Below are 24820 nucleotides of genomic sequence, written 5' to 3' on the forward strand. Positions count from 1 at the left end.
CAACTGTAGCTTGGCTTAAATTCCTAGAAGGTAGAGGGAAATATGTTTACACATTTTCAGCAAGTGTGCCTTATGCATCTCACAACATGCAGTGATTATGCCCTCTGACACCCTTTTCCCTCTCCAGCAAGAGGATTTTCATGCGTGAGAGCAGAAAAAGAGCATTTACTTTGTAACATCTTAAACTATCCTAAACAAAACAGTAACATAAATACTCTTAGCTCATTACCAGGGAACTTGGAGAGATCACAGTATTTTCCATTACTGATTGAGGAAAAGGGGACTTGGATACTGCAGAACGTGGTGCAGACTGTAGTCTCATGTAGACAGACATCTAATCACACTCAACCTGGATCAAGCTAGGCTTGTCAGCATTTGCTCAGCATCAGTCTCAACAGATCCAGGCTGTTTCTTGCAAAATCATTGTTCTCCCCAGCACCGCAACTTGCTAGAGGATCTATTCAATAAAGCACAGCACCACACTAATACATAGGTCTGGTGAAGCACCTGAGATAAAGCCTCCTGCAACTTGAAGTAGTGAAGATCACAGTGGCCAGATACCCAAGAATTATATATTAGGAAATCTGACCAACTAGTCAGTGAATCTAACCCTTTTTAAGCAAAGTTGTTTAAAAAAATCATAATGTTTCCTTATATGTTGGTGAGCAAGGGTGCACAGATGAGAAGAGTCCTTCCGTTCATTAAGGCAAATTACCACAATGCTGAGAACGCAACAGATCTGGGGACTTGAGGAGACATAGCAAGAAGCAGCTGATCTAAAGATCAGCAAAACAAAATCCAGCACACAAACTTGATTTTATAAACAGTACTTTGCTTTTCTTTATAAATATGAAAACCAGAATCCCTTGGGTAGGATGACATTAGCAGCCTATAAAAACAAAAAATACTAAAACTAAAGACTTGTCTGTGAAAACAAGATTTCCACTGTAAAAGTAACTTTTGGTGAAGCTCCCCAGTAGATTTCTAGCTGTGCTTTAAGAATGGTTTTTCAGTACTGACATTTTAAAGTCTGAATATGTCTGAACATCAGGCCAGTTAAAAAGAGTTTTAGGGGCAGATTTTAGTTATAACCTTATCTGAAAGAAACTTGATTAGTCTTTTCTCATTCTTTACATGATGATGATTTCATGGGTGCTCTCCGCTTATTCGATCTGATATAACGACGGCTGAAAATACTGTATAATACTGTATTTTCTGTTTACAAATGACAGTCTCCCCCAAAATCCTTGTGCACACACTCCCCAAAAAAACTTGTGTACTCACACTTGTTTTATCTATCGTTTCCTGTTCTTCCTGAACTCTGGAAACTAGATTTGACTAATACAAACAGAGCACCAATTCTAACACATACTTTCAAGGTACTCCTCAATTTTCCCTTACATTTTGCTTTCTAATTTGAAATGCCATTCTTGATTTGAACCAAGAGATAAACATTTTTTTTTTTTTGGGGGGGGGGGAAGTACAATGATAAAATCACACAGCTGTTTTTAATTCTTCAAGATAAAAGTGTTAACTGGTCAAATATTGTTCAGATGCTAGAGATTCAAGCAACTCAGTATGACTTGTCTTAAAATTAAAATGTTGGTGACTTCACAGTGAATGATAATTAATGACTCTTTTTACATCAAGAAACTTAGTTCTGAAGCTAAATTTTAAGTGTTTAGCAACAGTATATTGAGAAAATGCAGAATGCTATTCTTCAGTGCATCTTAGAAGTTAAAGGAAGCCACACTCCAAAGAGCTGCCAAGGTGAACGCTTGACTGTGCCTTGGAGCATTTTGATAGCCACTACAGACCACTGTTAACTCTAAAATGGAAAAAAAAAAGAATTAAATACCATCTAGAAAGGCTTCTAAATATACCACCTAGAAAGGCTTTTAAATATACTCTACAACACTTCAAATAAATAAGGAATCAGACAAGCAAGATCATCATCTACCTCTGGCAGCGTAGAGGGAAGCCTAACTCAGGCAAAGAAAATGTTATAGCCAGAATCAGAGCAGTTCTCACTGCCCACCGGCGCGTGCAGCGCCCGCGGCAGTGTCCACCCGCAGATGGGGAAAGGCACCTCGCTCGGGCCATGCCTGCTGCTACGGCCAGGGAGGCCCAACGGCAGAGCCGAGTCAAAAATAAACGACTCCGTTCAGGCACAGAGCGAGATCTATCCGTAGCTTTGTTACTGGTATTCCTGTCCTTAGTACAGGGACTCTGCTGAGGAATCTTACCCCTGAGCAGGTCAGGAAATCATAGATAAAAGAAAATGTTTGATAAATATACTCTGAATTGATAATTGCCTTTAAAACACTGAAATTAAGGGGAATCTGCCCAGAGATACCCTACAACAGCTAACATTTTTTAAGATAAATTAAGCACTTGCCTCTAGTTATTACATAATTATAGGCCTGAGCAACTGCTTTCAGGTTTGCCCTATATTGTGGGCAAATCTCAATTTCAAGGAATTATACTTTTAACAAGAATACTCATCTTTACTTTTTTTTTTAAGCAGCAATCCTATCTTTACAGCATATCAATCTGTGCAAGTGTTGAATCTTTAACATCTATAACAAACTGGTAATGGCTTACAATATTATACAATACAAACAGGTTACTATAGCAGCCATAGTAAACTGAAGTTGAAGGACTGTGTTACATTTCTTAAGAAAATAAACCAAACATTTAAGTGTGTGAAATTTAGCTGGATTTCAACATAAAAATGAGACAAGAGAAACTTCCCAAAGGAAAAAAAAATAGCAGGAGATACAAGGCCAGAAAATAATTGTATCTATCTAGATAAAAACTCCACAAAATCTAGGCCATGGAACTTAATGGAGTTATTCCCGAACTGAGTAATATTTTAATAGTTGAACTCTGCATCTTCTGAACACTAAACTTCTACTTGGAAAGAAATAAGACTATTGCTAACAGAAAACAAAACAAAACAAAACTTTTACTCCTTTCCAGAACTAGAGATCTCAACAACAGTTTTACCAGCCTGGTTTCTTGCAAAAAAATGAACCCAGCTACTGTTATTAGTCTAGAAACATCAGTCATAGTATTGATGACTGTGAACATTCCCACAGACGGCAAAAAACCTACTCACACAGTGACTGACAAGCAGAATTTGAACATCAAGTTCTATCATTCTGAATAACCTGCTATCTCCTGAGCTCTGGAGAACAGGTTTAACATGGGTGCGTGTGTTTATACCATATATACTACTGAGGATACTTAAACAGCCCTAATTGCTGTAATTGCTGACCCACTTTACCATTTTAACGCATTCCCTCACAGAACCTGTCGAAGGTAGGAAACTACTAATGACAATAATTTTAAGGTATAAACTAAACAATTTACCAAGGATTATTTGAAAAAAAAGATCTTTGACAGGACACTGAAATTTGAACCTCTTAGTGTTAACACTCTTAATTTCTGCACTACTCTTGAACAATCTTTATAGGCATACTTCACCTGGCATTTTTAAAATCACCCCAAGTTTGGAGGGAGGAAGAAGGTGGAAAAGCAAAACCAGCTCTGAGCATTTAGTAATTTTGGAAGGGTTTCACCTGAGAAGCATCACCCCAAAGAACCATCTTTCATAAAGGACACAGACGGAATGAAGATATTTCTTTCAATCATCTTACATACTAGAATATAAAGCCATATATTAACAATACCAAAGCAACTATGAGAAAGTTGCATCTGAAACATTAAAGCTGAGTGTGCAACACAACCAGGGCTTTCAGACCAGGGCCTTCAGAGCAGGAAATTCCCAATGTCTGATCAGAACACGTAAAGAATGGGAACATGAAAAGCCAAGATGCCTTTAATAAGATTGAGCTCTTAGTGACTTCCCCAAGACCACACTGCTCTGCACCCAACAGATCTAAGAACAGTATGTTTATTGGTAAAGGCTGGTAACTCTTAAGAGTTATCCCGATTTTGTCACTATAGCAATAAAAACATCAAGCTAACATAGAAACAATGAATGACTTCCTTAACCATTTCCATCTTGCATTGACCTCTAAAGGATTGTGAAATATTGTAACACCCAAAGGAAGGAACTCCTAAAACATCTCAGACAACTGAAAAACAACATACTCATCTCTCGAGGCCACAATGCACCCCAAATTTCACTAGCACTTTTAACCAACGTAAGTACTATGTAGTGAATCACATCTTGGTATTTATTCTCCATCATAAAAGAGTTGCTCAAGTTTTTAAATATACTCAACAGCTCTGCAGTTCCACAGGATACTGCCATCTTCCTCCTTTCAAAAATTATCTCAATTTCTGGAATATTGAGGTACATGCATATATAGCAGAGATGTTATCCTAAGACACTAAAGCAACAGCTACTGTTTATTTTTTCAAGTTAGGCACTGAAGCTTTTTTAAAAAATCTGGTTTTGGCTTAGCCTTTCTCATAAATAGCATCCAGAACTGCAACTCTTGGAATTCTGGAAAAAGTCCAGAATTATCACTGTTTCAGAGGTGAGTAGCTAAGCAGTTGTATTAGACACCTAGCATAAAAGTTTTTCACAAATTATACAGAAGTATTTTTAAATAAGTGCAAGTACTACTGTAATGAGGATCGTGTATGCAGGTACATTGGATGGAATAATATTAAAGCAATTAAAATACCATCTGATTCTGCTGAATGTCAGTCTAATACCAACCCTGGGATACACCAACTATGCATCTCAGGTTTCTGATGAGGCAAACTCAAAAGTCTTCTGATTCTCTGTCTCAATAAGCACTTATTCAAGCCAGTAGTCTCGCCGCAGTCAGCGGCCCCACTGGGTATGTAAATATTGCCTGGCATAAGCAAGAGCTTCAAAATTCAGCCCCACATTTTTAGAACTCTGCTTGAACTCCTTGGGAACAGAGACCACTAAATACTTCAAAGGACCTCCTCGTACTGGCGGTTGCTTTTATTCTAGACAGAAGTCCACAGAGCTGTTTGCCCAGCTCTGCTAGCGCGCAGGTTTATCTGGAGCGGGTGCTGCCTTCCCAGGCTCACGAGAGGCATGCTCCCCATCACGCGATGCAGTCGCACCACACACTGCCTCCATCCCTCCTTTCCCACAGCACAGCTGCAACAGGCCAAGGCAACACAACTTTTACGCTTTGTGTTATTTTTATACTATGTATATGTTAGTAGGTTTTAAATTCAGCCAACTACACTAGAACAACAAAAACATGTATGCAGCAATTCAAATGTACCAGCTTCAGGATGTGCTTCTGTGGCCACCCTCTAAGACAGGCTACATGCAATCACCATGTCCTCTGCTCCCAGAGTGCACAGCCACCAGCCACTGAACCACTGCAATAACATAGTCTCCCCCATGCCAGCAATAGCCAGGAGAAATAATTTCTGTTACCCAGCTGCAGAGAGTGTTATTAGCAAATTACGTGTATAGGTGGAAGAGAAAAAAAACAGCCTTAGACTTGAAAACCACCCTTCACAGTATGAAAGCACAATCTCCTTCGCAACAGGCCAACCACTTCTTTAGAGCTTAGCTAAAGAGCCCTCCAAAGCTTGAGCAGGTAACACTGCACCCAGCGGTGCCCAGGAGACATTAGTACTTCCAAAGCAGAAAACAGCAGCCTATGGTCAGGAGAGCCTATGGATAATGCTTCACTAAGCCTAAAACACACACACACACACACCAACCAACCCTCACTCCCCTTCTCATATAAACTCAAAGATTTGAGGTTTCAAAGGCAATATGGAGCCTTAGAGACAGATTCTCTTTTCACTGAATGCAACTGGAGGGAACTAGGAAACCGGGCTGCACAATAACCAGATTTTCACTGAGAAGGCTGGAAGTTGTCTGCAACATGACCATATGCAAGGTAAAGGAAAAACTTTCAAATACTTTTCTTTCTCTCTTTCTTTCAGTTCCCCAGTTCTAAGGATTTTTCATTTTTTTATCTGGGGATTTTCAGACAAGAACTTGTATCCGATTTCACCCTAACCTGTCCAGTGTTCTGAGTGATTTCAGATTAGCCAGCAAGCACCAACAGATATTGTTCCAAAGGGTAAGGCAAACCTTAAAACAGGATTTTGAATCACCTAGGAGGAGTCAAGCAAAGAAGCACATTGCTTCAGAGTTTCAAGGATAACTGAATACTCCTCCACTAAGCCACAGCAGCCTTGCTGGGAACTGGTAACACCTCAAGATGAAAGGAAGAAGTGCCCTGCAGTGACTAACCACAACCAGGAAAGCTCGCTAGCAGTCACCTAAACTCATATCCCAACTCTGCTCAAGCACATCCAAATTTCAGTGCCACATAAGTATTTTGGATATTTTAAAGGGCTGAATTCTAACCTTGTTATGCTGTGCTACCCAGATGAAAAAAATATATGAGCTGCAGTTAACCCAAGGAGTCAGGTTTCCACTTTCTTGAGGCAAGGTACCATATGGCAAAGGAGATTCAGATTTAAAAAGGGGAAAACAATAGAAGGTAAGGGAAGAAATAAATGTCCTTCTCATTCAACAGAAGAGGCAGAAAACCTCCATTTAGAATAATGTGTGAAAATACTACTGCCACAATAACAGGCACTGTCAAGAAACGGAATCAAGAACAAAAAGTTATGTATATTCAGTCATTGTAAATAAACATTTCATTTCACAAACAGGTAAATGTCAGGCTAGACTTGAGGTCTGATGCTCACCAGGCACTGCTGTTTCTGCCATTCTTCAACCAAGGAAAATTAAGCCCAAACTGGGCGCCATAGAACAACGCATTATTTGTTTCCACTGCAAATTCACATAAGTTCCACAGTTCTACCAACTAAGTAAAACCAAAACACCCACTCCGCTTGACACATCAATTTTCTAAAGCAGAATACTTTAAACAAATAAGACACAGACCAATGATTTCCTAAACTCTTACGGTTAAGTGAACAACACTGCTTTTATGAGGACAAACATTTGCTAGGTAATTTTAACCACTGCATTTTAGTGTATGGGTTAGTCTTTAAAACTGGTATAAGCTTGTACTATTAAATCAGTTTACAAAAACTAATGAAGATTAATAAATTTAAACTGCCTTAAATAAACTAACTCAAATCTGGTATCTCTTGAATCTGCTTAAGGCAATCCCTTACCAATATTAAATTACTTTAATTGAAGTTTAAAACTATATTGTGTGTCAATGTAGGCAACTACACTGGTTTAACTACAGTCTTTTGAGAAAAATAGAGCTAAACCTGTGCAAATCACAGTAACCAGCCGTTATAACACATGACATTTTTGTTATGCGTGTGTTTTCTTAAGTTGCTAGGTTAGAAGGTTTGTGCTTATCTAACACATGGCTCTCCCCAATACGTTTCTCCTTTCTATTCGTAACTCATCCCTTCCCTTTCCTGTTGCATCAGGAAGCTACAAATATAGTGGCTTCTGCAGGGCTGTTGTAATTACCACAGCACACTGCAATTCTGAAGCGTATGCAAACTAAGTTGCAATTACTTCAGCAAGATTTTTGAAAGCATTTAAATGTGGCTCTGTTGGCTTTCTAGAAACCTTTTGACTAACATCCTTCATCCAAGATCAAAATACCCCCATCACCTTTTTGTTAGGCCTACAGCTTTAAAAACCATAATGTTTTCCCCCTAACTAAGCTGTTTTATAAATAATCTCATGTGGAAATAGAAAGAAACATTCATAAGAAGCCGGAACCAGAGTTGTGAGGAAAAGCCAGTAAAAAAAAGTTTCTATTCTCCACAGACTTCTTTTGTTATAGCCCCGCTCATAAAACAAGCAGGAATCAATTTTAATGAAGACTTTAGAGATGCAAAAAAGGCAGAGAGAAACAGTCATCATTTTTTGTCAGCTACCAGGAGAAAAATGTAAGTCAAGCTATCTTTTTTTTTTTTTTTTTTTAAGCCTACTTTTTTGCAGTAACATGCTGATGATGTTTTAGCAGCCATAGCAAGCTCTTGGGAAAAGGTTTTCTTTCCCCTCCCTTCCTTCCCCTCTCCTCCCCTCAGTAATCTTGGTTTAAAGGATCTAACCCTTCTGAAATGTGTTAACTCAAGCAATTTTTTTTAACAGTTGGAAGTTTCAGGGAAAAAAAAAAGAACTCAAAACAAAACAGCAGATGTTCGAGAAACGGACTCCTATTTTCTCTTCCATGTGAAGCTTCATGACAAAGATACTTTAAACAATAAAACTTCCAACTGGCTGGAGAAATACTGTTTACCCTGTTAGCAATACTGAACAAAAAACTTTAAATTGTTAAATACAGCAAGACAATCATATCACTCTTCATAATCTATAACACCGTATCTGACCAGATAAGGTGCTTCCTTTTATTTCTGTCACTCACGTTTGTGCTACAAGTATAGAAACCCACTGACTGAGCAGCTTTGCTCCCTTGAGAATAAAGCAGTACTTTACAAACAATCTTATAAACGCACTTAAAAATCTGAAACAGCTGATGCTTAATTTAAGAGCCGAGTCCTGTTAAACTCAGGGAAATTCATTAACCTCGCATATAATTTAAAGAGCACTAGACCAGGTCAACGCAAGGTGGTGACACAAGATGGCTCAGCTGCTGCAGCTCTGAAAGAAACCCAAACTGAAGCCATACAAATTCTTTGGGTAACCAAACATATTTGTTCATTCCTTCAGCTTCTCCATCCTCTCCGGCATGCTGTATACGCGCAAACGGTGTGACGCAGACCCAGGCTCATCTCAGGCTTTCGGTGGCGTTGCATGTTTCAAATCACAACCATGCTCAGACCTTACAAGTTTCACGAGGCTACTTCTCATGCACACGCGGACACCACACACAGGGTGAACTGTAGAACTGTGAAATGATAAGACAGATTACTAGCACAGCTTCTTCTTACTTTAAACCTACAGAAAGTCTCCCGAGTGAAATCTCATCTGCAGTTTTAGTCTATGACTGGCAGAAATTTTATTCATTTAACCATCTTCAGAAACACACCTTAATCTTCAACCTTTAACAAAACCCGATCTGTGGCACAGCGGCTCATGTTAACAGAGCTGCAGAAGATTAATCAACAGCTTTGTATGTCAGTCCTTAAACAGGCCAAACACCGAATCAGTGCTAAATTCCTCACGTGCAGCTACGCCCAGTTAATCTGCTTGAAAGCGGCAAACTACGTAAATCTACTTACACTGGCGAGATAAACACTACACTCATCAAAATGTAAGGAGACCCGGTGCTGTTAGCGGGCAAAGCCGGGGCCGCAGAATGGGCCACCGCGCTCACGCGCCCTCCGCTCTCCTCCATCCCCGGCCCAGGTCCCTCCTCGGCTGCCTCCACGAAACCCGAGACAGCAGAAACCCCACTGCACAGAGTGATTTAAAATCCCTAATCAAATATCTCCACCGGCTCTGTAGATTCAAGGAGCAGATGGCTGGAGAAAGCCTAATTTTCCATTTATGATAATTTTACGGTGCACAGAAATATTTACTTCAGAGGAGCTCCTCCTCATTTACATGAGAACAACGAAAGCAGGAGGAGGGACAACTCACCAGGTTCCCAGCACACAAATTGAGAGCTTAAAAAGCTTGTATAAAACAGGATATCGCATGTCATTTTTGTTCCTTTAGCATTCCGGATGCACATGTGTATTCTTTGCATAACTCGAGTAACGTCAGTAAAAATATTAGATTACGCCTACCTTCTTCAGATATGACACACCGTCATGGCTATTTTGATAGGTTATTAGTGCAGACGCTGTATGGTCTTTACTCTTCAACTGGACTTGAATTTGCATTTCAAGAAAACTAGCAAGAAAACTAGTTGCCACTCATTTCAGCAACATCTACCTTTAACGTAAACCTGGCAGGAGTTTTTTTTGTTGTTGTTTTTGGGTTTTTTTTTAATAAATGTGCTGGCCTGCTCATAATGCAGGAAGCCCTTGTTGAAAATATATGTTCAGAGACCATACCCTAGTATTCTTACAAGTACTCTGAAATAGAAAAAAAAAGATTAGGCACCACCCAATTGACTCTGACCTGAAACTCAGGGTGACGACTGGCTCCTACATGCCTGAGTTACACACCAAAATAGATACAACAGATAATAAGCACAACACAATCAGCACAGATTCTTTTATTAAACAAAATAGAGTTCTCTGGAGGAAACAAAAAGTATGGGTAAAACTGTGGCCCCGCTGTAGCTACTGGAGTTTGGCCAATGTTTTAAATGAAGCCAGAATTTCAGGTTACATTACAATGCCTTTAAAATAAGTCAGGATTGTGTATTTTTGCCTTTTATCAGCAAATTACACATCTTTTCACTGTATTATCTAGCACTATGCTACTGAACTTTTTACAGACTTGAAAAATGTAACAGGAAAGTATAAAAATTTAAATGCTGTTATACCATTCCGGTATCATGCATGTCACAGCACAAATTCAGAGATATATAAACTGCTCAAGATATTTTAGTTTCATTTTAAGTTATTTAAATTTACTCTCAGGTTCATAGGGTAGGTGCTGCTAGTACAGGAAATCTAATGTCTCCTTTTACAGACACAGAATAAAATACAACTCTAATTTAATTGTGTGAATATGGGTTACATAGAACATGCAGAGACTTAATATGGGCTATTTTTAATTACCAACAGGAGCTGAAAAATTAGGCTCATAACACACTTCAGCATTTTTGACACCAGTTCACCCCTGCAGGTGAGGTCTGAGTGAAAGGCAGATCAGAAAGTCAATCTTTAAATGCCTTTAGTCTACATGAATGAAGTTAATAGTTTTCCATGGACTTAAACGGAGAAAGGCCCAGGCCGTGCTCCTTGTGTAGGAAGTGTTTGAGTGCAGAATGGCTACACACCAACAAAAGAAACCTTTGGTACCCAGGGTCTTAAGACCGCATAATACCCTCGCATTCATTTCTTTCTCTGCCTATTGAAGAAGGAGGAGGAAAAAAAAGGGTGTGTTTGTTTTTCTGATTCAGTCAGCCCCTTTAGCTCTTTGAATCTAAGGAGTGCACTGTGAAAAGAGGAGCATCTTATCAGCGTGCTCCAGGCCAGCAGGGTAACTCGCATCCGCACGCAGCCGGGCCCGCGCCGCGAGAGGCCTCGCCCCGGCCGCCGCCGGCCCCAGCCCGGGCCCGAGCGGCCCCTCAGGTAGCGCCCGAAAACGGCGGCCAGGAACCTGCCTGCCCGCACAGAGCGTGCAGAAGCACTAGGTGAGATCAGCAGCGTGGGTGTAGCCGGGGCATTTATTAAAAACAAACCAAACCCGGCTCACACAATAAGCATGTTTTATTATGTATGGACTTGAACACTTCCAAGCAGCAGATACAAAGATAACTCTGTGCACTGTCAGGCAGCATCTGCAGAGTGTTACTGAGATAATACACAAGTGATTTTTATCAAAAAGATGCTGCTATAAAATGGGGGAGGAGGGAAAAGGAAATAGCAATATTTTTTAAGCCAGAGCTTAAACTTCAAGAAAGCATAATCATCTAACCCTCACTGTGGCACAGGCTAGTAACACAAATCATAGTCGGTCAGAACACACCAAAAGTTTAAAACTGCAAAGCCCATTTAACCTTAATTTCCATGAAACCCTTTACTAAGTCCCTATGCATGTTACTGAGATATGATCTGCAATTTCTGCCCTTAATGAATTCTGACCCCAAGCAAAAAAAAAAAAAAAAAAAAAAAAAAAAAAAAAGGCAATTCCTCTAGTATCGTTAATACAAAAAGTTAAATTATTTGCTTCAACTGCAAAGAGCAGGTACAGAAGGATTTTTCTTCTCTCGAAGAAAAAAAGAAAAAGAAAAAAAAACTGCCAGAGTATTTTTGGTGCTTTGTCAACCAAGGATCTTGTCTGTGACCTCTACTCCATTTACCCTTTCCTACACAAACACAGCGAATATTTTCTGTTGAACTTTAAAACGTGAGATTTCTTTAAATCAAAGATTCAATGAAAAAATAACCTGTTTTACAGTAAATATTTCAACATTAACGCCAATATTTTCAGGGAAAGAAGTAAAACTGCAGCTGAAGAGACAGCGGCCCAACAAGGCAACAGCCCAACTATTTCCACTATTTTATTTGCAGCGATTAAACAAAGAAAAAAAAAACTCTTTCAGCACAGTTCCATAGATACGAGTGCTTCGAGCTTATCAGTGTGATCTGTCTGCCCATAAAATGTCACAGGATTTCCCTTGTGTATTGCAAAGGGGAGAGAAGGGGAAAGTCTGAAGCTCAGCTAGGGCGGAGGATTTTGGAGGGTTGCTCGGGGAAAAAAGAAAAAAGAAAAGAAAAACGCGCCTTGCTTCTTTTTGTCATTTCACGGCAAGCGAAAAACACCCAGCCTGAAGTTTCGCTCTGCAGCCCGTGTTGCAACACCAGGCCTTTTTAACTTGTTGCCGAGCTCAGCAGGGCCGCCGGCCGCGGGGCCCTGCGCGGCCGCACGCAACGCGCCGGCGGCCGTAAGGTCAGCGGCGGTGCCGCCCGCCGCCTCCCGCCGGGCTCCTCGGCAAGGTCACCGCGCAGTTTTTAACCGGAGACTCGGGGGAAACAGTCGCTTTTTGTTCATCCCGGCCCTGGAGAAGCAACCAGCTGATCCTCGGCGGACCGCGAGTCACAACTCCCGCAAGTCGCCACCCCCCTCCCCACTCCTCCCCTAACCTCTTAAAAAAGGGGGGGGGGGGGGGGAATACGACGAGCCCTGCTGCTCTTACCTGCTTCCTATACGGGGTCCGGCTGCTGCCCGCGGCGCTGCTGTTGCTGCTGGGGAAGATCATGGCCCCGCCTGATCCCCGGCTCCCCCTCGGGATGGGGAGCAACTTCGGCGGCCGCCGGGCTGCGGCGCGGCGGGGCTGCAGGGCGCCCGCCGCCTCCGTGCCTCCCCGCGCCTGCGGCGCTCCCCCGCCGCCCCGGCCCCGCTCCGCGCCGCTCCGCGCTGCTCCGCGCCGCCGACGCTAGCCCGCCGCAGCCGCCCAGCCGGCCATCAACGAGCGCTCATTGACCGGCGGCGGCTTCCCCGGCCGATCCCACCTCCCGGCGGCCTCAACCACCGCCCAGGAGGAGGGAGCGAGCGAGCGCCGAGCCGCGGCGGGCCGCGCGGAGCGGGCACAGCGCCCGCCCCCGCCCCCGCGCTGCGCGGGCGGCGGCGGCGGCGCTGCGCGGGGCCGCGACGCTGCGCGGGGTGCGGCGCTGGGCAGGGCGCGGCGCGGCGCGGGGCGGCGCGCGCCCCCGCGGCGCGCAATGGTTGCGCCTGGGGGCGCGGCGGAATGCGCGGCACGCGGCGGGGTCGGGCGCAACTTGCGCGTGCCGCGCATTCCGCCGCGAGGCTCCCCGCGCAGGGCGCTGCGCGGCGGAGCACCTCCCGCGGCCGCTCGCGGGGCTGCGGGGCAAAACGGCTCGGGCAGCTTTTCCCCTCCGAAGCGCCTGAGAGTTTTGCCAAGAGCGAGTAAGAGTTTTCCTGGCGGTGGGATGCGGCTCAGAGCGCCTCGCCTCGCCGCGGGGGCGGCCCGCGCCGGGGAGCTGCTTTGAATGTGGCAGAAATGGTAGTTTTTACCCCCTAACTTTTCTTTACTGGAGATGAGAATGCAGACAGGGTGGAGGAGGGATCATCTGCTCAAGGCCTTCATTAATGCTCCAAACCAGCACTTTGGAAGCGGAGGAAAATTCTGGTTTTCTTCACCAAGTCTGGGGCCTAGGCAATCTTAGCTATTAGGCAACGAGGGTAGGAGACAGAAAGAGGAAAGCTTGCAGAAGAGATCTTCCAAATTCACTATTACTCTGCACTGTTTACATTAAATCCTCTGAGACAGCAGGAATCTACCTTGTCAGAGGTACACAGTTCAACTGCTGTCAAGTCTGCTGAACTGGTGACAGTGCAAGAGACCTTCTGGCATTGACAGGCATCATCAAGCATCTTTTGTTTTTTTCTTCCTCATTCTCACCATAACGTGGCCCTAAGCTCACACACACAAAACGACAACAGAATATAGCTGGGAAGGAACAAGAAATTGCCAGGTAAGTCAGTCGCAAAGGGCTGAGTAGCATTCTGCAATTGCTCTGACAACGCCAGTATTACAGACCCCTTATAATCTTCAGTTACTCTCGACTATAAAGGATTACCAAATATTCTGATAGCCGAACGCAGTGCTGTGGCAGATCAGGGCTCACGTGAGTACAGTCAATAGTAAGAAAGCGCTGCCGCTTGGCAGAACGACAGTCTGCATAACTGTCTGCTTTCTTTCAAGGCCTGAAATGGAGCTCGTTCAGTTCGGCCAGGATTTGATGAAACAAGTTTAAGGGCTGCTAGTAGTGGATCAAAAGCACTGCAGTCACATGATACACAGTGCAGATCACTGTCATTGAAAAATGTTCCACAGAATAAGTTTGTACTGGCAAACTTAATGCCAGATCAGGTATCGTCCATCTGTACTGCTCTTAACTTCATGCTGGATCACGGATCGTTTGTATTCCCACAGCTGGCATAGGTTAGCACAGAGGCCTAAAGCTAGGATAAATTCACATTCCCTGGTCTGCTTAAGACATAGATTCACGCACACTTTATGACAACCATCACTCCACACTGCTGTGGAGAAAGGCAACGGCAGGGCAACTGATGCTGGGTGAAACTTGTGTTTTGTTTTTGTTTCTTCTCTGATCAGATTTGTTTTCTGCCAGATCATTTCCCTTACTTGGCTGTGCTACTGCTTGTGCTAGCATGGAGGAGGTAGCACAGGAGCAAAAGTAGGCAGGGGCAAGAAGGTGGATATGACTGCTTGTTTTGACAGCACTATCAGATTTATATATGGTTTAATATGTTCATGTACCTGGGGCTTAATTTGATTGAAATGCAACTGTGCTCATGCCTTCCCTAGATGAAATATGTACTACAGTAGGCAACCTGTGCACCAGTCTTATCACAGACCCTTAGACAACAAGATGCAGTGTAGAAATACTGTCTTAAAGTGGTAAAACAGCAACAGGAAATGGCCATTTCTGCTGCTAAAATTCATGTTCCCAAATGAAAGATATGAACTGTATTTTCTGTACTGCATTCTGGTCAACAAAGAGGTGACAAAGCTTAAAACTGCTACCCCTACAAGAAGGTTGGTCGACTGGAGATGTGGAGAACGACCACGCTTTCCCCTCTCTGGGAAAAGCTTTCTAAAAAGTGTCAATCATCCCTTGCTTCCTTCCTTCCTTCTCCTCTTCCTGTCCCATCCCCCTCCCCCCCCCCCCCAGTTACAGGCTGAAGGGATGTGAACGCTGTATGCTTGACTGGCTCTATTCTAAGTCACTGTCATACCAGGAACTCAAGAATATTGCAAAGCAGCCCAGCTTTCTCCAGTTCTGACATGGATTTCCCTGTATTGGATTCAGCATGTGATGTGTTTCCCTCAGTTACCATTATTCTGTTTTAAGGCATATTACACATAACATCAAATGCAATCCTGTAAAAAGTGCTCACTGTGCTCATACCTTCCCTAGATGAGGTATCTGCTTATTAATATTTGTTTAAGGAAGATACATTACAATATTTTCTAGGAAGAAAACCTTGATGACCTATCGTAAGTGCTAATCCAACTTTCTGTTCATTTTCAAATGGCTGTAATAATCTTTCTCCATTTTTGTCTTAAATTGGGAAACAGCTGCTTTCCAAACCCTACAATGAGGTTATCAAGAAGACAGAAGCAGGCTCTTTACAGCAGTGCACAGTTGGAGAAAAAGAGACGGCAGACACAAATTGAAATAAGAGAGGTTCTAGCTGGACATCAGGACAGGCAGGCTGTGCAGTCTGTGCCTAGGGACATCTTCAGGCCCAGACTGCATAAAGCCCTGAGCAACCCGATCTGATCTCTTGGCTGACACCACTTTGAGCTGAAAGCTGGGCTACAGAACTCCTGAGGTCTCTTCTGACCTCAATTATTTCACGCTCATATGAAAAAGCTTCTATTTTTTCTTTACTCCAGAACATAGGTGAAGTGGTTTCTGTGTAAACCCTTGTGTTTAAGTTGGTAAGGCTCTCCCCAGGCTTTTCAGTATACAGAGAGACAGTGATATATATCAATTCAAGATTTTGATAACTAGTTCCCATACATATTTTCTGACATGAAAGAAGCAAGCCTTGTTTGCAAATAAGAGAAAATTGAAACACCTAATCTGTGAAACATACACAGATGTGATAATTTAAATCATATTTTCAAGGATACAATATTAACTGTGTGGGAACAGGTCTGAACAGACTTGCAAATAGGCAGGCATCTTGCTGGTTACAGCTATAAATGGGAATTCACTTTGTTCCTGAGGGAAACAGGTGACAGTAGGGTCTAACAAAATCTACGTTAATTGTCCATATATATTACGTTCATTGCTTCTTTAAATTATCCAGAGTCACTCATTCAGAAATAATGAAAACTTGATGAGCAGATCTGGTACATTTTGTAGCCATAATGCTGTCCTTACATGTTCTTTGTCTTGTGTACTGTTTAGAAATTTAGGTTTGCAGACAGGCTGAGCAAATACAGAAACGAAATTTCTCTGCCAACCTCAACACAACTGGAAGTCCTCAAGAATCTTGCAGGTAAGGTTTGTCAATCTTAACAAATAGTAGATGGGTAAAACTAAGCCATTACTTTATAAACAATTATACACGTTTAAATAGCTGCCTTAACATTCCTGTTCTAAAGCAAATCCAAGATTTCCCTTATTTTTCTCCAAGTTTGACTGGCGCAGTTAGCTCCCCTCGGGGCATTCGGTGTCTCTGTAGGACAGATGGTCCCTCCACCCTGGAGTTCTGCTTTAAAAGGGCAACTTTTGTTGAAAAGTCCTATGAGTCTACATTGAAGGTCCTGAATTTTCTGAGAATGCTTTTGTCTTGCCAGGACAAGTGAGCCACTTTGGGGCCTCCTGCAGACCCATTAGTGGAGGAGTTGTTGTGGGCACTTTATTTCCCCACTTTGGCAGGACTTGACTTAAAAGACTTATCAGCTTTCCACCACCATGCTCATTTGCTTGAGTATCCATCAGCTCACTGAACCCAGTCGTATGTGAAAAGATACAAAACAGAGTAGGCAGGAGGCTGAGCCACAGCAATGCAAAAATACTTTGAAATGCCCTAGACAAGATGAGGAAACAGTATGCAGGGCTGAACTTTGAGAGATACTAAGTATTTCCCAGAAAGTGTTAATAAAGGAATACAGGCAGCTAAGAATCATATAGAAACAAGTTTTTAGTTTTAGCATTAAACTCAGCTATTAAGAATAGAAAACAAGAAAACAAGAAAAGCATTTATGATAACTGATGGAACAGAATACACCTTATTACAAGGGAAGCTACTTTAGAGATAGATAATCTCCTCACTAATGTTTTTTATTATTGTTTAAATATTCCAAATCAAGTATCCATCTCATTAAAAAGATTTTTTTAAAAAAAGGCAAAAAGAACAATCCATATCTTACTAAGCAAGAAAAAGAAGGACAGGTCAGGAGAAATGCGAAAACATGCAAAACACATTTTATATAAAAACTTTAGTCAACTTATTCTTAGAAAAAGAAGATTCTAAAGAAGCAATGGCTTCTGCAGATGTATATGCTCTATTAAGAACTAGGCAGTACACAATGAGAAGCTATTGTTTAAGAACACAGTCTTAATGGTACAAAAGTAATCATAGAAATATATTCAGCAATAAAAAGAGTCTTCATGACAATCAGAAGCAAAGGGGGAAGAAAAACAATCTCTTCCAGCTATGCTGTTTCAAATATTGATAAAAAATATACCAAATTATTTATATTCTAGATTAGAATATTCTATATTAGAATACAAAAAAATAAATGTTTTATCACTGATTATAAAATACCTATTCAGAATCACTAATATAGATTTCTGTTGAAAACCTATGATTAGAACCTATCAGCTCATTCTTTCTGGGAATCTTCCAGCCTAAATCTCTGATTTTCCCTTCATCTGTATTGTGGCTTTTTTTCTTTAAATCCAGCAGTTCTCCATGAAAAAAAGGCCAGTGCTCCAAGGAGTGCTGCTCCATTTGGTGCAGAGAGAATGCCTCTTCCGCTCTGGCCACAGGGCTTCTGCCTCTCAGGAAATGTTTAGACTCCTCCTATTCATTTTAGCTTGCAGTTCATTCCTTCTATACTTCCTTAAATGTTCTTGTAAGGACACTTTTATAAATTGCACAATTATAAGTAATTGTTCTCATTCCTTCACTGATTACTAGTGTAAAGAATACAAGCATAGAGGGCAATAAAATCCATTGTTAATGCCAGTGCCAGCATTTTATATTATGAAATGCATTATTTATTCTTTGAAAGCCATGACAAGATATTACCTTACAGAAGTATTCCCACTGTCAAACAAACACTCCCTTCCTAAATATACCTTGTCTGGGAAGCACAGCTATGAAAGAGAATTACTGTAAGGGGCTACTATGTAACAGGAATTTAAGGAAGCTGCTCATATTTGATAATTACAACACAGGGCAAAATCCAATCTTGATTTATAGAATTAATTAAAATGACTCTAAAAGATTTTAATTCTGCCATTAGTTTGATAATGTTGCCAGACATTTGTTTGAAATTATAAAACAATCAAAATTCTGTCAACAATTGCCAGACTATTGTAAAACAAAATAATAAAGTCTATCTGATATGACAAAGTATATTATTTTTTCTGCTTTGTTATTAACAACGTTCATCATTATATAAAAATGTATTTATGCTTTAAGTGAAGTTCCTAAGGAGAGCTCACTTTTTGATATACCTTCTTGACTGCATTTTACATTATATGTGAAATAAATTTATGGAGCAATAGGGGAAGCAAGAAAAAAATATCTACCAAATATTTTCTATGAAACAATCAACAATTCTATGCAGCTTTTTGCTTTTATATGTATATTACGATTTGAATATCAGTATTAATAAAAGATGAAGACAAATCTACAAATACACAAATATTTTTTCTAAACATCAGAATTAGTACAGTTCTAAAGTAGGATTATATTTGTTGGTGTTCATACAGAAAGAAGGCTCTTGGTATTCACAACTTGTTCAATTTTGATGTGTTGTTTTTTAAAATGAGATTCTTCTGGGTATGGGCCAGGTTGATCGGTTACACTTCTACCTTTTTATTAGAATCTTAGCAAAAAGAAAGAAAAGAGATCAAAAGATTCCTACAATTAAAATATGTTTAAAGATTGTTGAGAACAGTTAACAACAGTGAAAAGATAAATCATTGCTCAGTGGTTAGAATAGAAGGTTTGACTGAAAATCAGCCAAACGCAAATTTTATTCCTTTGTGTGTCGTTGTCTTGGTACCTAAGAGTGTGAAATAGCTTCAGCAGGATTTGCCAGTGTTCTGTGTTTCTGGAAAGAATAATTTAAGACCCTTTCCTCTTCCTTGCACATCCTTAAAATGGGACAAATTTTGAAAGAAACACGCACTGTAGGCGTTATTATCAGATTCTGTAACAGAAGAATGAGGAACAGGCTGCCATAGCAGCACACACTTTATCCAAAATGGGTCATTATGAAAAAAGCAAAGAGGCAGAAAAAGTCACTTAAAATCTGATATGCCATAAAGTATGGAGTTATTGTCACTAATGCAGCACCGGACTCGCACACAGAAGCTACATGCTTGAAGGATGCTTGAGGAAAAAACAGACCAAATGCTGCTCTGCAAACCTCTGCTGCAGATAGAAGTCATCTTTTTTACACTGGCAAGAGAGACAAGCCAGATTGCAGGTTGTGTGTAGTAGGTGTAGTCGCACTGATATCTTGGAACTGAAACAGAAAACACGGCTCTTTCCCAACAACGTTGGTGTCCTAAGATGACTCTTCTTGCGTCTTTTTTTTTTTTTTCTCTCTCTCTCATTCCCTGGAATGAAGTACTGTTGTATTTATTTGACAAATACTAGTGGTCAAGTAAAGAAATGACAGCTGTACCTACCGACAAGCGCTGTGCAAATTTTTTCTGTCCTCACACACATCCCTGCCAATTAACCTCATTTCTGACCTGCAAATGTCTTTACAGTGCTGAAGCTCCCCTGGGTACACTGACAACCCTGTACTGGTTCTGTGGTGTTGATTTATATCCTCTCAGTTGGAGTGTGACAAACTCATTTCCATATAGGTTTCAAGGGGGCATATAAATTTTATCTGTTTCAAAATTATAGCCCTTACCCTCTGAGTTTGTTTTATAATCATATATAAACAAAGACATTTGTTTATAATACACAATCTGATTATAATGACCTAATTTAGAATAAGAAGGAAAGAAACGAGATCATGTGGCAGAAGTTAAGCAAATATTCAATAACGTGTCTGAATGTTATCTCATTTTCAATATCTTTAAAATAAAACTATCTACACAAACCTTGATAGACTCGTTCCTGAGGTACACTGGTATAGCCTGGATCTCTGACAAGCATTATATTTTTTACTCTTCCATAGAAACTATCAACTTTTATTTTCCTCAAAGTGCATGTTCCCCCTCCCTGACTTCTGAAATTACATATTTATTATATTTGTATCTGCTACCCATCAACATAATGCAAAACTAAATGATCAACAGACATATGCGGAATAAGAAAATTCCTTCTCCTGTGTATATTTAGTGCTCATAAATGTCATCTGCCCAGTGGTCATGACAATAAAAGTTCTCCACTAGCAAGATATCTGGCATCTGCCGTAAAAGGTCCCCCGCTCCTTCCTGATACTTTGTGACTTGCAGAGTCCGCTCTTGGGGATGGAAGAGGAATTCAGCTGCCTGCTGATGCAGCCCTTCCTTCCCTGCTGCTATGGTGAAGGTACAAGATGTGGCTGATGCATCACAGACACATGAAAACAGGAGCAGGACACCAAAGCCATTTTCCCATCCACTGTACAGCCGTCAGCTGCAAACCGTTTTTAGCCAGCACCATTCTTCTGAGCTAAAGTAGCAGCAAACGTCATTGCTCTCCAAAGTCTGTGCCTTCACCTTCCAGAATATGAATGCAGTTAACATTGCATTTTTAGCACTTGTCACTACTTTCCAGGATTTGTTTTTATTCTGAGATACATTTTATATAGCTGTCCCCCAAGTAAGACTATTCTCCATTTATGTTCGGTATTTGCAGCATTCACCATTAGTGCCATCACTTCAGTTCCTGTAATTTTACATTCAGCAATGATCTGCATATTTATGTTCAGTAATCAGTAAACTAATCAAGATGGCTAGGAACAATTTATTTCAGTGACTAATTCATGGACTTATTTACTAATTGTTCTATGCTAAATATCTTGGGCTGGCAGGAGCACAAATCACGGTGGGAAAATATTTCTTTGCATCACAATTAAGTTTTATATTTATTTTAGTAAATAGATTCGTAAAGATGTTTTCAACAAATTCTCTCAAGTTGGATTCAAAGTATCTATCACATCTGTACAACCATATTTCCCAGGTTTGTTCACTGATGTCAATGCATATATATCAAAGATAAAACACGCAGTGAAATCCTGGCCTTGAAATAGTCAACAGGAGCTTTACCAAAGGGTCCTGGGTCTCACCTAGAACTCTTAGGCTGTGCTTTTACGAACTACGGATCAGGTTTAACTGCTCAGAGATGCTGAAAAGAAGGAAATCTTGTGCTCCTTTTCCTGTAACATGACACTGAGTGTCATGGTTTCAAGCCCTTTCCTTGATCCTTTGGGTCTTCTACTTTCCAAATCAACTCACCAAACCAGTAGAAATCTTTCCACTTTTCCTGCTGCCACGACAGTGACACAGAGCTGACTAACAAGACTGGAGCCCCCACAAGCCAAGCAGCGGGAGCAGGCGGCCGGGAGAAGGCAAGGTGGGGAAGGCAGGCGAGTTGCTGGGGGAGGAGATGCTGCTGTCCAGGGCCACCTCGCGGAACTGCACCCGGAACGTTTCTCACTGGCAACCAAATTTGTAACTGTGCATTTCCACTCAGATTCCAGAAAAGTGGGGAAGCTTTAAAACAGGTTATTGCAACAAGCAGATCTCAGCCTTTTTGTGCAGATGCACTGCAATAGAGTTGGGTGAGCTGGTCTGGGTAGCACAAGAATTAGGTTGAACTTTCGCCCCAGCTTGAACAATCTTTGAAGTTCTTCACCATCTTAGCAACTCCTTTCTCTGTCTTACCCTATGACAGCTTCTGTCGGAAGCTCTGCAGAGGCAGGATTTTCTCAGTTCTGGGACCTTCAAAAAGAATTTTTCACTAAGCTCCCCAGGAACAAGATATTCACAATGTTTCCATACAACTTGCTACACTTATTTCTGAGCAAAACTGTACATCCACGGAGTTTAGTGGAGCAATATTCCCAGTAGTGTTGGCTGAATGGAGCTCTAAGATAAAAAGGATTTCAACAAACGACTGCAGGATCCTTCCAGGACTAGTCACTAGAAGGAAGTAGTCTGAGAAGTAGAACTGGATATTTTCTCCATAGTATTTTAACATGAACCTATGTGAAGGTTTGCCCTTGCATGCTGTGGTCTTTCTGCTTTCTGCTACCTATCCACCAAAACATCCAAATAAACAACTTCCCACTTCAAGACCTGATCCAGAAATGTAATTCTCTAATGTAATTCAGTAGTACATCAATAAAGACAACGGAGTACTATCATAATACTGCTTTCAACCCTAAGACACAGACAATTCACCCTTCACTATTCTAAATATCATGGAAAAGATTTCATGCGAATATTTGTTTACGTAATTATAGATTGAATTTTGTTGTATTTTTCACAGTCATCTATCAGGTAGATTATTTAACCTGATTGGCTGAAGTCTAGTCCAAACTACCATCCAATTATCTTTGGTGAAGCACACACAAAATTATGTTTGGAGAAACAGCTGGATTTTGTATACCTGCAGATAACATTACTGCACAACCCAGGCTTAGGCACTCTAGAAGCGAGGAGAGGTTAATGACTTTGAAAGGCAAACATGCTTGCTTCTTATACCTTCACTGTAATCAGTTACTTTACAGTAGACAGTCTCATTATTATAAACTGTAACTAGAGGCATTTTTGCCTTGCAAAGGAATTCATAAGAACATGTCAGATCATGTCAGCTGAGATGTTATATAAATCACATTCTACACAAAGTGAAAAAATACATTTTGCATCCAAGAAATTTCAGGTTCTTTTACGAGTAGAGCCCACTGTTTCACAACTCAAGGAAGAATTTTTATCAGGATTACAGACTCCATTCAAAATACATGGAAAGAAAGTTAAAAATCTAAATATGCTCAAAAGTTTGCATCTTTTAATCCTCTTGTTCGTTATATTTCCACTGAAGTTGTTATTCCATTCCACAGAAGGGTAGTTCTTAACACTGCCTCAGACCCTTCAAGCATAAACATACTGATATACACATATACACATATGCACTTGCATAACTATGTCCACATAAGCAATCCAGTGATTTTACTTGGAGAAAAGGAGTGTTCTTAAATCAACTACATGAGTGAAGTGAAAAGAGGTATGACTAGATAAAAATCCTTATGTTGTATTACTAATTTCAGGCAAACTGCAGGCTCTCAACACCAGTTGCTAACACATGTGAAAATACTAACTTTTTGACATTACTAGGACTTTAGCTTAGTCTATCTATCTAGTACACATTGAGTAACTTAAGAAAGAATAAACTCTTTTTCCTAGGTGTCTTTTTCAGGTGAGTAAATCATGTAGGCACATGATTCTGCAGGAATTGGGCCAGTGTGCAAAGAAAAAAGCAAGAGAGCTGAAATAGTCCCTTAGTAACTATATTCAATGGGCTATGCATTGGCTAAACCAATAAATTTGGCCAAATTGACTTACAATGTCACTGTAAGCTACTGCAAAAATCTGTTCATTTTCCTAAAAATTTCAAATTAAGTCTCTAAAATATGACCAACATAGACACATTTTTTAACAAAACAAATGGCACAGTTTGCTTATTTATCAAAATGTTAGTTTAAAAAAGTATTACTGCAACATTTCTATTTAAAATAATACATCATGTTATAATCTACAGTCTATATTTTAGATTCCTCAGTTACAGTTAGTTTAATTGATTGAACCTAATTACTGATTTTCTATTACATCTGTCTGGTAAGATTCACGAACTGTACTCCAACCTGTGCTAGAAGCCCTTTGTTAAGACATTACGCTGCTGTGTAATCTGCCACTCATTAACTACCAGAGACTTTTTGACTGTCAGCGTCGATTGCCTGTTAGGCAGTTTGCGTCGCAATGGAAATTATTTTATGATACCCACCTATAGATGTTAGTTTGTGCTGGACTACTAGAAAGTTTCTTGCTCCTTTCAAGAGCTGTAAACCATAAAATAAACATAGTGAAAAGGAAAAGGGGGGGGGGAAGCCATGCCTTTTCCTGCTGAGAAACTCCAGGCTTCAGATGATGCATAACACTTAATGCTATTTACCGTACTACTCACACTATTTGGTAGCTGATCAAACTAATAAACATACAATTTGGCAGGGTGGGTACACTCTGCAGTCCTGAGTAGATGCGAGCTCCTTTGCCGCCGCCGCCGCCGCAGCAGCTCCAGTTCGGTACTCCTTCTGCAGCGGGGCTGGTGCCCGTGCCCATCACAGCCTTCCCTCTCGCCACCACACCAGCCACATACTTCACCCTTCGGAGCAGAAGACATTATCACACTCCTTAGCCGTAGGAAGCCACCTGCTCACACCGGTGTGCTACCAAGCGGAAAAGTAAACTGACACAGTTTCAACGTACAGATGCACTATTTTTTTTTTTAACTGGTTGATTCACAGTTCTGCTATAGAGAAGAGCTGTAAGAGCACAGCGG

The 24820-nt window shown here is 41.0% G+C and overlaps 1 protein-coding gene across 4 annotated transcripts in view; it reads right to left on the reverse strand.

The window, feature by feature from the left end:
* Positions 1-24820, reverse strand: part of RBMS1 (RNA binding motif single stranded interacting protein 1) — a 147998-nt gene that overhangs the window by 80306 nt on the left and 42872 nt on the right. Inside the window, exon 1 of one of the 4 annotated variants that reach the window (XM_062578336.1) lies at positions 12711-12879. The exons of the other annotated variants lie outside the window; for them this stretch is intronic. Coding sequence (XP_062434320.1) covers positions 12711-12773 — 63 coding nt within the window. The 5' untranslated portion in view covers positions 12774-12879. Of the gene's footprint in view, positions 1-12710; positions 12880-24820 lie in introns of those variants that run through there. 4 annotated transcript variants of the gene reach the window in all.

This window comes from Rhea pennata, chromosome 6, assembly GCF_028389875.1.
Source record: "Rhea pennata isolate bPtePen1 chromosome 6, bPtePen1.pri, whole genome shotgun sequence".
In the NCBI taxonomy this organism is placed as follows: domain Eukaryota; kingdom Metazoa; phylum Chordata; class Aves; order Rheiformes; family Rheidae; genus Rhea; species Rhea pennata.